The sequence below is a fragment of the Grus americana genome, chromosome 2 (assembly GCF_028858705.1).
Source record: "Grus americana isolate bGruAme1 chromosome 2, bGruAme1.mat, whole genome shotgun sequence".
Taxonomy (NCBI): domain Eukaryota; kingdom Metazoa; phylum Chordata; class Aves; order Gruiformes; family Gruidae; genus Grus; species Grus americana.
The window spans coordinates 4,783,691-4,799,984 of NC_072853.1; the positions used below are offsets into that span (position 1 = coordinate 4,783,691).

Here is a 16,294-nt window from a genome sequence, read left to right on the forward strand (position 1 = left end):
CTCCAATTCCCAGAAACAATGCCAGACATGTATAGGAATTATTTTCTGAATTCATATTATATATTCCTCTCCAGGGTGTTAAATGTGTAACAAAAAATACTCGTTTAGTTAATTGCATACATTTAATTTATTTGGATTGGCTACTGAAGACTCTTTTAGTTTCAGAACGGTTTTAGGCAATGTATCAAAACCGTATAAAGTGCTCTGACGTGTTCTGATAATGCTTTTGTTATGAATTAACTTCATTAATTTAAAATAGAGACATGAACAAGCCAAGCCGTTTGTCATATTTTGCAAGCATTGTTTCATCATCTAGTGTGACAAATGTTTTGGTTTTTCAAAGACCAGTGTGACACCAGTTCTAGTTTCCAAACTTTTTAAATCCTTCTCAAATATGTTTATAACATCTTTCATTCAGTCCATTTTTTTTATATAGATTAAGAGCTTTCTGGTGTTCTCAAATACTAGCTTGTAGCAATAGTTGATCTATATCACACTAAACAAAAGTCAAAAACATCTTACCGCAATATTAGAAGGAAGCAGAGTGATTTATCCCCATCACATTGGTGTCACACTAAAGATTTCTTTCAAACGGATGCTTATTTTTTAGATCAAACTGGGGCTAAATTTCTACAAAACATTAGTTTATAGTGTAGGGAGGAAAAAACATACCAAGAAAGAGATTAGCGTCTCTGGAGTATGCTGCCTGTTCAGAATCGTGCACTGTCTTTATAATTAATTGAATTTTCATTAGATGACTCTGTTTTGCTGTGTCCTAAACAGAAATTGCCTAGCAAAAGTTTAAATGGTATAGAATTTCCTGATTCTGTTTTTACAAGACACGGTATATTCCTACAGGAATTCAAAAGCAAAATAGTTTTAATTTTATTTAAGTAGAAGAAAGTTAGGATCATAAAACTGAATTTACTCACTGAAGTGTGTTGAACTTCAAAGGTTATAGGCAACCTGTAGTTTCCTAATTGTTAAATATTCAGTTTATCTGAAAATTAAGCCTCTTGTTTATGTATGCGTATAATATTTATGAGCTTTGCTCTGGTTTCAGAGTTGGCTTATGTTGGTTGAACTGCGAGCTGCTGCCAAAAGGGATCATCCCATCCTTCTTTCCAGTCTCACTGTGGCTTTGTCCCATTCACCGTTCAGAAACCATACCTCTAGAAATGATACCAGGGAGTTGTAGGGATATAGACATGCTCCAGGGCAGATGGGGAAAAAGGGGGAGTAAATTATGCCTTTCAGAGGTGGCCTAATATATGATCACCTGAAACCAACCATGAAAACTGCATATTGGATTTGAAATAATTCAATTTTGAGAACCTCTCTATACATTTAAAGTTGGTTAGGAGAATTTAACAGCCTTGCAGTGAAAAATAATCTCACTGTGGACTGGTTTTGTAAGCCCTGGAGGAATTTATCTCACCATTAGGAAATGGCCTACACACACTGAAAGTTCTTTAGAGCACGAGAAGGAACTTCTGATATGACTTGACGCCATTTAAACCATTTTGAGAACAGATGATGTAAAAGTTGTAAGCTTTAAACAGAGGAAGAGATTAACTATAATTTTTTCAGAAAATTTTGAGAACTGGTTGTTTTCGAACACTGTCCATGAGAGGAAAATTGAGACTAATGCAAGAAAAATGGGTGCAAGGTGAGAGTGTGACTTAAAACATCTTTATGCTCCAGAAGACGCTCCAGAATAACTTACCTTGCCACACTGACAGTAGGTAGATGCTGCCCTGGAACATCTTTACTGTCTGTTCTACTTGTTTGACGTAAAAAACTAGCAAACTATTATTCACACTTCATTGAAGGTAAAGCAATTTAATCCATTAATAATATTTTCTCCTTACTGCAGTAGAATTTGCTATTAAAAAGATTTTCTCTTTAAGTCAACAGTTTGGATGGGTTTCAGTTACAGAACTTGAACTTTTTTGAATACAAATGAATCTTCCTTTTATCCCTTGTTGAATGCATCTATGTGACGTAGTATAATTGGCACTGAGGTCATTATCATACCATAAATGATGCATGAGCAAGTTTTATTCATGCTATTGTGTATGCGTCCCAGCAATGTTGAAGTTGAGGGTTGTGACATATCAACCTTGATAAATTGGAGATACTGTTCTGGAGAATTGTTTTCATCTGCTTTTCCCGAAACTATTCAATTCCTCCCGTTACAGAGACAGATGACTATGCAGAGATTATAGATGAAGAAGATACTTATACAATGCCATCAAGTAAGTATGGTATTTAACTTGGGAACTTTTTTATCCAAAAGCTTCTTTGGTTTAGCAGGGACTGAATCTTGTATTTCAGCCTCAAGTGATATGTGTGCAAAGAAAATACTCTTTATGATGTTTTGAAAACTCATAGATTCAGTGCTTTTCAGGTTCAGGTTTTGAAGCAAATAAAATCAAATTCTGTTTTGTTGCCATCAGTGACTTCACAGTGAAATTCCTTTTATGTCTCAAAATGTGGAATTTTTGATTGTGATACTAAACACAATGCTTAAAGAAAGAACGGATAAAATTTCTGTGATAAGAGCAAACAATTTGTGTATTGCTGTCTAATTGTATCTCACCCTTGCTCTGTGACAGACTTGCTGCTCTTGAATTCCTTGATAGAGGAAAGTCATCTGTACCACATGCAATTTTGTTAAAGATGAAAGACTTCAGAAACAAAAATAAAAATTCAAAGTTCTTCTGAGTCTTCAGCTTTGAAGTAAAAGAAAAGATGCATTAGCCTCACCACAAGGATTTTGTCTTATGGCATATTTGAATTATAATACAATCTTAAAGTGTCAAGGCTAACTGATTTATTCTGATTTTAAAAGTTGTGTCTGCAAAATTACAGTTGCATTTTGGCAACCAAGGATTTCTCTAGTAGACAATCAGTTGATACGCAGACCTGCAAAAACGTCAGGTTTGGTTAGCGTAAGAGGGGAGGATGGTGGTAAGCTGGTGCCTTGTTCTGCTGAAGAACCATAAATGTATGTAAGAATTTCTAAAGTTTACCACGTGGCAGAAGTGTTTCATGATCACTTCAGTGTTTACAACATAGTTTCCACTACTGTGGAAAATACTCGAAAAGTAAGAATATATGTTTTGAAAAACATATATATTTGAACATAAATATTTGAAAAGCAAGAATATATGTTTTCCAGAAATAAACAATGTTTTAAAAGTCTGGCAGTAAGTCACTACATGATTCTACTAAAATAAATGCAGGATCAATAACTACTGTGACAAATTATGTCCTTTATTTTTTGTTAACCTATTAACTTTGTGTGATTTTTTTTCCCCCTAATATTTTCATTTAAATTCTCATGAAAGTAATTACTTGTGGGCCCAGCCTTGGATGATGCTGAACACTTAAATATGCCTTCAATTCTAAGTCCACGAGATGAGTTGTTGAAGTGAAATTCATTAAGTGCTTTGCTGGATTGAAGTGGACTCAAGTGTTCAGCTCTCAAAGGACTGAGTCAGTAAAGATCACAAGAACAGACCTGTGACTTCTGCTAATGTAAACTTAAAATTGCATCAGTATATTTCTTCACTTAAAAAAAAATGTTAAAAAATGTTTGTCCTTGTCTTGATGTTAAGAAGCTATATCTAAGTAAGCATTTGATTTTTCTCTTAATTGCACTGCAGAAAGCTATGGAATAGATGAAGGTAACAGGAGACCCTTTACCCATCCCTGTATGCTTGCAATTTGGAATGATGTGGAATTTTTAAGTTTACTATTCACTTTCATTTAATAAACATTATTTATTTATAGTTAAACCAGTTACCTTTGGGATTTTAAAGAGGAAAATGCAGTACTTAAAAAACGAAATTAAAAAGGCATTTGTCACTTTGTAATCCAGCTCTAGGTGACATTATTTCTGTAGCGTTAATGAAGTCAAAATCATCAGTCATGAAGTCCTATGCTGGTTGATTATATTTTTTTTCCCCTGAATCATAGAAGTAGAGGTGAAAACATATACTGTTTATGCTTTTCTGCTATTCCTGAATTATTTTTCCATGTCTGCTAGAAATTAAATTGCAAATGATGTAATTCAATTGCAATTGATTAAATGCTTTGCTGAAGTACTGATCCATTTTTATCAGTAATATTCTCAGTCTATTAAACCACAAAGTTAACAAAATTGCATAAGTCCACAAAACATACCAATTTTACTTCAATTACACACTGTTAGAGATGTAGTGCACTCAAAATTTTGCTCTTTCATTTAGTCTTTATTTGCCATGTTCTCGTTTCTGTGTTTCTTGCAGTTACCTCTTTAAAAATTCTCTGGGCTCATTTGGTGGTTCCAAGATCTAAAACACCACATAGTGGAGTTCTCTTAAACATCCGAAGGGATGTGGGCTAAGGCTGTATTTAATATCATCGGTATTGCCCTAGGCTATTTGTGTTCTTTGTCTTTTACTAGCTGTAATTAAGAAGGATTCAATTATGTCTATTGCATTGAAATAAATAATGCATAGTAGTTAATTTAGCAAATTAGATTTCACAATTCCTTTTTCATTGCTTTGATTCAAACATTTGTTTAAGAGGTCTCCACTGTGTGTGTACAGCATTTGTATAGGTTGGTGTGCAGCAAATGTTAATCTTAGCTATTCATATGTGAGACATTTGAGTGACTGACTTTGAGTTTTGTATCTTGTGGATTATTTCTTTGCCCTTTGTCAGAAGTTTGATATTTTAAGTGCATTATATTCTTATAGCCAGAGATTATGAAATTCAAAGGGAGAGAATTGAACTGGGGCGCTGCATTGGTGAAGGACAGTTTGGAGATGTGCACCAAGGAGTTTACATGAGTCCGGTAAGCCTCACTTCTGAAATAAACAAACACTAAAACCTCTCTAGTTAAAAAATAAAATAAGGAATAAACGTATTCCTTAGATGCCTTGGTCTGAGTCTTCCGGAACAAATAAAAATTGACTTTGTGATTTATTTTTCAGAATAATCAGCATATAGAGAAAGAATATTTCCCATGTTTCAGATCAGTAGAAAAGTAGCTCCCGAGTAGTTTCTGTGCTCCTGTGTCCCCATATTTTATAGATTGGGAAAGGAATCAAAAGAGCCAAGTAAATTGTTCAAGACCGTACCAAAGCGACTGGCTGAGTTGGAGTTAGAAATGATTGCTTTTAACCCCAACCATACACTTCTTTATTTTGAGTGTGTCCAGGCACGGTAAGCACACGTCTCTTTGGCCATACTCCCCTATTGAGCATTCAGTGCTTTAGAACCTTTTCCAAAGCTTGAAACAGTATTTATGGGTGTTCAGCCTGACTTGGGTTTAGGTTCAGCCTTCAGTTCAGAAGCTGCCAACTGTGTCAGGATAAGCTAATCTAACTTCAGTGTTGAAATACAGAGAAGAAATTTTAGTCTGTTGTGTTGGAAGGGCAATAGCCTACAACAGAGGGACAATAACGTTAAAGAAATCTGTCTGTTTCTCCACTGAGCATCCCACTATATCCCTCACAAAGAAGCTTGCATGTTAATAAAGTTACTACTTTTTCCTGAAAGAGAAAGATACAAAAAACTTGGGCACTGATCCAGCAAAACAAGACTCCACGAGAGTCACCTCAGTGAAACCAGTGAGGTTGGTGGGACTTGGGTAATTTAGGCTGGTGCTTATGTGTTTTTCTGGACTTGGCCACAAAGATTAAGATTGCAATTTAAGTGGATGTAAAATTAGGTTTGTGGAAAAAGCAAGAGAAAGCTGGAAAATTATTTGATTTCAACCAATTCCAAGCTAATAAGAAACTAATTGTACAAGTGCAAAATTGAGATTTATTTCCCATTTGAAGAAATTAGGTGTCTGGATTTTTGATAGATGAAGTAATAATTCATGAGGACAACAGTCTAGTTCTAACTTCGGAACCAGTTTTTCCCAGAAACAGCTGGTTAGCGTCCTGGGTTTGATGGGTTAAATTAATAAATCTTTACTGCAATATTGAAGCGAATAAATAAGGATAAATGTTACATATTTCAGACAGGTTTGAAGTCTGTTCTGATCCCTTCATTTAGAAAAGCAGTTCTGATACATTTTGCATTAAGGGAGATCCTTATTTTTCATTTAATCCTGTCCAAGTTAACAGGAGTGCTTGCGGAGTAATGTTTCACTGAACTTGAGGCAGATAAATCTAGCGCTCTGTAAGACCAATTACAGACCCCTTTTCTTAGGGACTGTTGTTTTGAAAATGCTGTCTCTCTCCATTCTTTTTCCTGAATCGGAAAACAGATTTTGTTCAGTCATTGTGTGTCTCCTATAAGTTTTTTAAAGAGCAACCTGCTGATGACTTTTATTAGTAAATTTTTACTACATTTAAGACACTTGAATATGTAAAAGAAAAACAGAAAGGCATTATCATTAAATTTTAATGTACTAGTCACAGAGTATAACTTAAACTTTTGGAAGAAATCTGACAATAGATAAAAGATTAGTTACAATAACATGATAGCGTTTCCATCCTTATATATATTCAGCTCGCATGCAAAACTATAGGGGAGATATCTGGTCTCTAGTTCTGCTAACTCCAATTTGAATCTGAAAAATCTCATTTATCCTTGTTCATTGCACTTGTAAAATTCTTACTCTAGTGACTGCGTAGTGTCCACCTCTCCTCAAATGCTGCTTACTACTAAGTGTTCCTGAAATATCACAACCAGTCGGTATTTATTGGATACTGAATGGAAGATGTGTGTATACATACAGAATCGTATTGCTCAGATGTAAGCAATTCAAATAAGATTTTCTTTAGAAAGATCAATTTACTGTGGGATTAATCCAGAAGTGTCATTTAAAATAGTGTTTGCTGATCAGTAAACAAACTGTTGCTAGTCTGATTCTCCTCAGTGCTTTGTCTCTGTATCCGAAAGCAAACGATCAGCAAAACTCTGATATCAGGCCTTTTCCTCTATTCATTGTACAAAATGCCTGGAGTCTTTGCTGGTTGCGGACACTGAAACTTTTCCTTTTGATGCTCATGTTGGTTGAGATGTTTCAGAAACTTTATCTGTATTACCAGGAGAGGGGTTGGTCTGGCCGGCCTCGAGAGGTCTCATCCAATGTTGATTTTTGACTCCTGACTTCAGAAGGGAATAAAATCATCTTAATTTACCACCAGTTTTTCAATCAGTTTATGGGCATGTTTGTGTATGAAAGTTTTGATCAATATTTTCCTGCAGAGTCAACTTGAAGAGCTATGTTGTAACTTAGAAAATAGACATTTCAGCCTGAAAAATATTCTGATAGTCTGTAAAAAGAGATTTAAAATAGAGTGAGCATGAGCAGACGTAGAACATAACTGTGAATCTTCAGCTCTCACTGGCCTTAAAAACTAGGTGAGGACGTACCTCAACCCTGTAGCCTTTTGGGGAAGGGTTCATTTGTAGTCTTCCCGTTTAACAATGCACAATTCCCGATTTCCCAGTTGGAAGGAAGGCATACTAGTGCTTGAGCAGGCCTATGCCTAATGTAGAACCTTAATTTTAAAACATTTCAGCTGCTTTCAGCCCATTAAGAACTTGCATGAGTGACGACATCTGAGCGCTGCATGTTACTGTGGGGATACGCGATGTTGTAAAAATAACATTTTCTAAGTAAGTCGTGCTGTTTTGAATTGTTCAGTGAGATGTGAGTTGGGATTGTTCAACCTGGAGAAGAGAAGGCTCCGGGGAGATCTAATTATGACCTTCCAGTACCTGAAGGGGCCTACAGGAAAGCTGGAAGAGGGACTGTTTATCAGGGAGTGTAGTGACAGGACAAGGGGTAATGGGTTTAAGCTGAAGGAGGGTCGATTTAGATTAGATGTTAGAAAGAAATTCTTGACTGTGAGGGTGGTGAGGCACTGGAACAGGTTGCCCAGAGAAGTTGTGGATGCCTCCTCCCTGGAAGTGTTCAAGGCCAGGCTGGATGGGGCTTTGGGCAACCTGGTCTAGTGGAGCGTGTCCCTGCCCATGGCAGGGACATCATCTAGTTTGGAACTACATGATCTTTGAGGTCCCTTCCCACCCAAACCATTCTGTGATTCTGTGAATATTAGTGAAACTTGAACACCTAAAGCTTCTTTGCAGAAGAAAAACACTTGCAGCTTCTCTGTGCTGTTTGTAACCTTATGGAAGGAGTATTTGTAAAATACACCAAAGCAAGAGAAGATGAAAGATGCCGCCTGAACCGAGCGGCCTCCTTTGGGCTGTCTCAGTGCTTCTCATTTTCCAGTATTCAGAGGATAAAATCAGATGGTAAAATCTGTTTCTGGTTTTGAATACATGTGTTCTGTTTAACTTGGTTTTAAGCCCTTGATAGAACTGATTGTGAAGTTAATATGTAAAATCTTTGGTTTACTTTCCTTTGTAGTTTCAGTTCAAAATTACAGCCAGTTTTTGCTCTGCGAGAGCCACCAAAACTCCTTTATTTGGCTTTCCAGGTTGCTTGCTTACATAATTGTATGGGTTTTAGGCATATTTTTACTTGTTTCCTCTGCTTTTGCTAAATATTGTCAAGAGTTTACTATCCTCAATAACACAAAAAGTTTACAGTACTGTTCAGTTAAACTTACTCTCTTTTGTCATAATTTTTGTATGATTTAACATAGTTTAAAACAGATTAAATATTTCCTAGGCGCATTAGGTGTAAATGTTGTACACTAGGTGTCTTGATTATAATATTTTAACATTGAAGCTTTCAAAATGTAATTTCTTAACTAAAGATACTTCAGTTAATAGTAATTTTCTCTAATGCAGTTTTGCTAGAATTTTAAAGGACTTAGCTTTTGGTGAGCTATATTTCACTTATTTCTTAATAATGTCTTTCAGGAAAATCCAGCTATGGCTGTTGCAATCAAAACGTGTAAAAACTGCACCTCAGACAGCGTTAGAGAAAAATTCTTACAAGAAGCCTGTGAGTATTAAAATACTTCTTTTGAGGTAGCTTCTGTAACTGATTCTTGCAAAGACTGCAGCCATCTGTGCCAGAAACTTATGATACTAATGTAAATCTTTTTTATTAATAAATAGCATGACCTTTTCCTCTCCTGCAATATGTGCCAGGAAGACTGCGTTATGTCCTTGCATTGCTCATGTGTGTGATTATACGTGGATTCTTTGATTTTCTAAATTGAACGATGATGTCTTGACTCCTGTAAGGCTTCAGAACCAGTTTGGGAATATTAGAGATCTGATCCTCATATTTCCTTCTTTCTCCTTAATGAATTAAAAAAAGCATAGCACTTGTTTCAGTGTATTACTTTAGAAGGTCAGGTGGATGTCTTTGCTAACAAAGTTGCTAAAAATGTTCTGTCTGAGAGAGAACTGCTTTGAAAATTCAGAATTAAAAATTTTGATAGAATAAACCAATTTCCTAAATAATTGCCCACAAATATTGCATTCCCCAAATGTATGTTTCATACATGGAGGAAGGCTTTTTGTTTTGATGAATACTAACAGAAAACTTCTATAAGAATGTTGTAGTTACTGATTTCTCTACTGTTTGGTTTTGTGAGCAAATTGAGATAGGAGACTTAGGCCTTAATTTTTGCCTGTTATCTTCTGCTATTGTATATCTGTAAACCTCGTCAAGGTATTGTATTATATCAATAAATTATTTGGTTATGGTCAGATGTTACAGTATACTTTTATTCACTATTCCTTTGTTCAAGGATTTTTTTCCTAATTGTTCAGAAAATTTGTGTTCATAGCTAATGGCTTATTTTTGGATGTCAGATTTTTCTTAAATTACTATAATTTTTTCCATTACGTTTCTAGCTGTTGGAAAAGTAAATACCATTGCTTATAGTAATAACTTAGCAGTCAAAGGTAGACTGCTGTCTCTTAACAATGTAGAAAATAATTGCTCATTGAACGCTCCTTATTATGCTTTGAGCTTGACAGATTAGGAAATGCTAATGTACTAGACAGATAAATAGTGCTTTTCAATTTTGATTTAATAGTTTTGCCATTTCTTCTTTCTTTTTTCTTCTTCTAATTCCCATCTGTTACCTTTCTCTTGTTTGTGTTCAGACTGCAAACTCTCTCAGAAGATACTGCCTCCTAGTTTTTAAGAGCACTCTTCAAAAGGCCAAAATCCAACATCTGGAGAGGCAGAGTTGGTTATTTCACGGAATTAAAAATTTATTTCCTAATATATTATTTTAATGTTAGGAATAGTAAAATATTTTTGGGGTTTCGTTGTTTGCTTGTGGTGGAGTTTTCAATGCTGAAAACATTTAGTATTGATTCTTGTGAGGAGGAACACCTAAGTATAAAAAGTAGATGAAAGAAAACGTTGATGCAAGCAGCACCTGTCCCTTCATTCCTGTCTGCTTTTGCATAGTAATATATTACTATTAATGCATTTGTATATGCTAAAATACAAACCATCTGGTTTGGGGAGATTTTTATCCATCTTCCACTGGCTTTTTGGTAAATTGCTCCTTTCTGCAAGTAGTTTACTCCTCTTACCTCCAGAAGCTGGATGGCAAAACGATTTAACAACTCCACTACCTTTCTGAATTTGTGAGTTTGTCAGCTAACATTGATTGAATTAATTTCTGGGAAGAACTTTCCAACAATGGAGTATTTTATGTTTAAAACTGGTAAGATTATGATATAAAACTATTTGTGTTAATTGCTTTTCCATTGCTTTGATAATTAAAACTGTACTCCTGCTTAATTTTTACATCAATGAAGCAACACTTCCGTGTTAAAACATTGTAAATTGCATTGAATTAGATTAGCACAAGAGAAGCCTAAAGCTAAATAATTGGGGTTTGTTTGGAATATACACTTTATTTCCCAAGATTTTAATGCTAACATTGGGTTCAGATAAACTAGTTTAGCAATGCATACTTTTTTAAGGTATCAGAAATAGTTTCCCTCTCTGAAATTCCATTTTCTTCAAAAGGAGAGAGAGGAATTGAACAATTTAGGATTCTAGCTTCAATCCTATGTAGTATTTTAGCAGTTGTTACTGCCCATTTGATGTTTCACCACATTATTTATTCCTTTTTATTAATGTGTGAAGCTATGTCATTGATAGGGATGTTTGTTTTACTGATTTTTTTTCTGTATCCATAACATGAATATTCTAAAGAATATGTAATCTTACGTTTGCCCATATAACTTTCTTTGCAGGAAGATATGTTATTGAAATATTATAGCAATAGGTCTTATAAAAAGCATTGTGCAAGGATTTTTCTTGGGGTCTGTGGTGTTGCAAGATGTGTTGGTTATGCAGCTGGTGTGTACCAGTGTACAGAAGTAGAATTCAGAACTCATCAGAATGGGAATCCAAAAACACCTGCTGGTTTTAGCTTGTGATTAATTAAAAGCCAAAAGATAGCGGTTTTTATTCTTGCCTAATTCTAGGCAAATTGAAGCAGACTTTCCAGTTTGGTAATTACTGTGTATTTCTGTTGACACTACAAACTGCAAATGCACAAGAGATATTACTTTAAATTACAGATATTTGTCAAGATTAAACTAAGGATGTTTGTGTTGCATACGTTGGGAGAGAAAAACTTAATCAGAGATCCGATGTTTCGTTTCACCTACCAAATACATCTCCCCAAAACATTAATAAGCATTGAGTCAGTCGCCAAGGTGAGCAGCTCCAGCAACGTGTCCATGGGGGTTTCCTGAACCAGGGCAACACTAGTGTTGTGGAGAGGGCCACCAGGAGCTGGCAGTTGTTGTGAGAGTGGCTGACAAGGCTTGGGGAGGGCCAGGAGCAGCCAACCTGGTCAGCCAAACCCTACATTTGTAAAAGGCAACCCTTAGGGAGCGCTAGCGACCAGCGCAGGCAAGCATGGCATGGCAGTTTGCACAGAAGGGCGCACAGGGAGGACAGCCTCTGGAAAATGATCTGTTTTCTTCTGGGAGCCAGCCAGAGCCAGCCTCCTGTTGAAGCAAAATGGTTTCCACCCACAGCAGCTGCAAAGCTGTCAGTGGAACTCAGGTGGAAGTGAGAAAACCTCCCTGTGTGGACACCTACACCCAGACTGACCCAAGAATTGAAAGTGCTGCCCAGACCCAAAGTTGTATGGAACTCCAGGACCTGGAAGTCCCCTTAGGGTTCAAAGGCCAGAGGTAGATGTCATGGGTGCAAGCCTGCCCAGCTGGTGGAACTCTTCAAGCAAGTGGCTGTGTTACAAGAGATTAACAGGCAGCGCAGTATCCTGGCATCTGAGTGAGAGAGCGATGCATGGTATTGTGCACTGTCACAAGCTCAGCGACAGACTCTGCAAAGGAAAGGTAAGCTTGCCTCCAACTCTGAGGTGACAGACTCAACAAACTCACAAGACAAAGGAGACTAGACTCACCTCTCTGCTTGGGGCAGGAGGAAGAATCTTCCCATTCCCCCTGAAGTGCCCCTGTGTAACAGGTATGATATCCTGGGGCTGAAAAATGAAGAAAGAACGATTAACGGGAAAGACCCAGGAAAGGCCAACCATGCAAAGTTGGTCCAACCACCCACGTTAGAACCAGTGCCGCCAGAAGAGTGTGGAGGGGGTGGTGTTAGTAATTGTAGACTCCTTGGTGAAAGGCACCAAAGTGCCCATTTGTTGCCCAAAGAATATCTCTAGAGAAGTTTGCTGTTTGCAGGAGCTTGCATCTGTGACAGCACGGAGGGGCTGCTGAGCCTGGTAAAGCCTGCGGATTATCACCCGTTCCTACTCTTCCAAGTAGGGTCAAATGATGCTGCAAGGAGGCAACTCAGAAATCTCAAGCGACTTTATGTTCTTCGGAATGATGTTAAAGGGATCAGGAGCACAGGTGATGTTCTCTATCCTCGCAGTTGGAGAAGGTGGTTCAAGAAAAAGGAGACTAATTGCTCTCGTGAGACCCCACCTGGAGTACGGTGTCCAGCCCTGGAGTCCCAGTACAAGATGGACATGGAGTTGTTGGAGCAAATCCAGAGGAGGCCACAAAGATGATGGAGAGGGCTGGAGCACCTCTCCTATGAGGACAAGCTGAGAGAGTTGGGGTTGTTCAGCCTGGAGAAGAGAGGGCTTCAGGACACCTTATAGCAGCCTTCCAGTACCTGAAGGGGCCTACAAGAAATCTGGAGAGGGACTGTTTACAAGGGCATATAGTGATAGGACAAGGGGTAATGGCTTTAAACTAAAAGAAGGTAGATTTAGATTAGAAGTTAGGAAGAAATTGTTCTCTATGAGGGTGGTGAGGCACTGGACCAGGTTTCCCAGAGAGGTTGTGGCAGCCCCCTCCCTGGAATTGTTCAAGGCCAGGTTGGATGGGGCTTTGGGCAACGTGGTCTAGTGGAGGGTGTCCCTGCCCGCAGCAGGGGGGTTGGAACTAGATGGGCTTTGAGGTCCTTTCCAACCCAAACCATTGTATGATTCTATGATTTGTATGTCTTACTGCATAAAATATACTGTGACTGCACTGCTGAGACTGAAAAGTTAATTAAGTTCATGGAAAATAAAATGAGATGTGATTAAATGAGATTTTTGTCTATGTCATATTGACACGCATTTTTTTCCAGACATGGAATTATACATACTGTTTTCTCCTTTCTCTTCCAATAGAAAAGCACAGGTTAATTGGTCATGCACTGGATTGATAGATCATAATGTTAACTTACGTTACGTTCAACCAGGGCAGAAGAACCAGACGTGACTCTCACCTTCCACAGCACTTTACTAAAGCAAGCAGTATTTCATACTGCCCGCAGAATATTAAATGGCCAGACATTATCGCTTGCAAGCGGTTGTTTCAAGTCCTGCAGAACTGTCATTGTATTTTCTGGTCATAGACTAAGTGCTTCTTAACTCACTTTTTTTTTTTTTTTTTTTTTTAAAAAAAAGGTTTTATGTAACACACCAACCTGGGTTTTTTTCTTTTCCTTTTAGTAACAATGCGTCAGTTTGATCATCCTCACATTGTGAAGCTCATTGGAGTTATTACAGAAAACCCAGTTTGGATAATCATGGAGCTCTGTACACTTGGAGAGGTATGAAAAATCTTCATGCAATTGTGGTCTTCTGTCTTGAGCTCTCAGATGCATTTTTAAAAGACTGAAAAAAATTACTTCTCCGCACTAACGTGAAGGCGCTCTCCTCAGACGTGGTACGAATTCTACAAACTTGTTTGTAGAATTATGGACTCAGAAACAGGAGTGGTAGAATTTGACAGAACTCCTCTGCTGGGGGAATGGCATCAGCTCATACCAAAGTGATTTAGTCATGGTTTTCAGAGAATTCAATTGCTGTTTCAGAGTGAGAGCATGACCTGTGTCAAAATGATGATAATACGATATCATTTAAACAGCATTTGCAAACGTACCTTCTAGAAGTGAAATTATGTGGTACATCTTTTATTCTTCCTGAGTAATACTGTGTTTTCCCTTGGAACACTGAATTTCTTGTGGGTTTTTTTTCCTGTATGATCTCTGCAGCAGAGACCCTAGATAAGACGACTTGCCTCATTATTACGTCTTTTGGATGAATGGTTTAAACGAAACTAGATCTCAGTTTTTATAATGGATTTGTTTTCTTTGAGCCACATGTTTCAGAAAATGTGAGCCAAAGTGATATTTCATACTGCATTGTAAGATAGTCATTGTAATTATCAAACTGCAATACATTATCCAAGAAAAAAAAAGGCAGAAAAAAACTGTAGTGAAGAAGTAATTTTCTGTCAAAAAGTTACGGATTTCCTTTCTGGTGCCCAAATCACTTTTCAAAGCCTTGGTTTAATTTATAAGGAGACTCTAGTGCCACCTTCCATTAGGTCCTAACTGCCTTATACTTTATTAAAATTCTGCATTTATATTGGCTACCATGAGTTAAATCCAGTTATTTTAGCAAATGTAGATTAAAATTAATGCTTCCAAAACAGTACTGATCTAATCAGTGTTCGGATTAGCCACATACAGTTTTGTTCTGAAGTTATTTAGGCCAAAAACATGCATGGTTCTCAAGGGAAGAATGCATAAAAAGTCCAGGAGTGCTTTACACTGAAACAGCAGCAGCATATGCTCTCAGTCTTCAAAAGGAGCCTGAAAGCAATGCACAATTTATTTTTTTTTTTGTTTGGTTAACAATTTTCATGTAGAAAAAAACTACTTGAATTTAACCAAGAGTCAAATTTCTTCATGGCAAGCAATTTGCTTTTCTGATCCAGTCTTAAGGGAAGGCATGCCCATTGATGCTTGTGTAAACTTTACAATTTGAGATATGCCTTGTTCAAATTTGTTGGTTTTTTGTCCTAACTTCTTTTTTTTCCTTCTTTCTGCAAAAAGTTGAGATCGTTTTTGCAAGTAAGAAAATACAGCTTGGATCTGGCCTCTCTGATACTCTATGCTTACCAGCTTAGCACAGCACTTGCCTACTTAGAGAGCAAAAGATTTGTACATAGGTAAGATTTTTTATGTGTATGTACGTGTATATTTTTATATGTAACTACTTGAAATTTTAGGGAGTACGAGATGTCCTCGATTACTAGATTTTTGACTGGCAGTCTTGACGCTTGCTCAAGTGAAGACAAAACACAACACATATTTGGATTCTTTGAAGCCTCCTTTTTGTATTTCTTTTTCCTGACTTAGGATGATTGTGTAGCAATGTCTGAAACCAGGACAAGCAGCAATACTTTGAAACTCCTAAAATCCACTTACCTGTTTTATGTCAGTCTTCGCATTAGTATGCCACTTTTTTCAGATGCTGCCACCGAAATGACACCCTTTTCAAGAGTGACACCTGCTGGCTCACTCCTAGATTGACTCGGAGATGGTGCCGGATTTTAATCATTACAGATTTCAGCCAGGTTGTTGCTTTGTGATTACAATATTTTTTAAAGCTGCGAGTCACTTGTAATCTTCCAAATACAGAAAAGCAAAACAAGAGGCAGCCGGCTTCTTAAGTAAAGAACTGGGAAAACAAAATATTTATAACATAGACATTTACTTGCTTAACGAGAAAGTGAACCTAAATTTCCTTCTAGGTGTGTTTTGATTTTTATTCCCTTGAATTTGAACATGACCTTTCTCTAGAGAAGAGACCGGCTTTTGCCTCTTATTGTGTGCAATTAAAAGTTCACAGCACTCCAATTATCATGTACTATTTGATTTTGAACTTGAGTGTTTAATTTGTGTTTAAATACTTAACGTTCAAATTCAGTGTGTTGTATGTATTGTAGATACAAACACATATATATAAGTATTAGGTATGTATATATACATGGATATGTGTATAAATACATTGTAAATAACAAACCCTTACAGATACTTGAATTTTGGCCAAGT

At 37.0% G+C, this 16,294-nt stretch overlaps 1 protein-coding gene across 19 annotated transcripts in view; it reads left to right on the forward strand.

Annotated features, from left to right (window-relative positions):
* PTK2 (protein tyrosine kinase 2) overlaps positions 1-16,294 on the forward strand; it is a 224,137-nt gene that overhangs the window by 166,277 nt on the left and 41,566 nt on the right. For 13 of the 19 annotated variants that reach the window (XR_008575651.1, XM_054814477.1, XM_054814476.1 and 10 more), the window contains 6 exons: positions 2,202-2,258; positions 3,672-3,692; positions 4,749-4,846; positions 8,848-8,932; positions 13,902-14,002; positions 15,293-15,408. Coding sequence is in view for 17 of the 19 variants with exons in the window: in XM_054814477.1 (XP_054670452.1) it covers positions 2,202-2,258; positions 3,672-3,692; positions 4,749-4,846; positions 8,848-8,932; positions 13,902-14,002; positions 15,293-15,408 (478 nt within the window). In the remaining 2 variants the exon portion in view is untranslated. Of the gene's footprint in view, positions 1-2,201; positions 2,259-3,671; positions 3,693-4,748; positions 4,847-8,847; positions 8,933-13,901; positions 14,003-15,292; positions 15,409-15,557; positions 15,817-16,294 lie in introns of those variants that run through there. The other 6 variants (XM_054814469.1, XM_054814474.1, XM_054814475.1 and 3 more) reach the window with 2 other exon arrangements.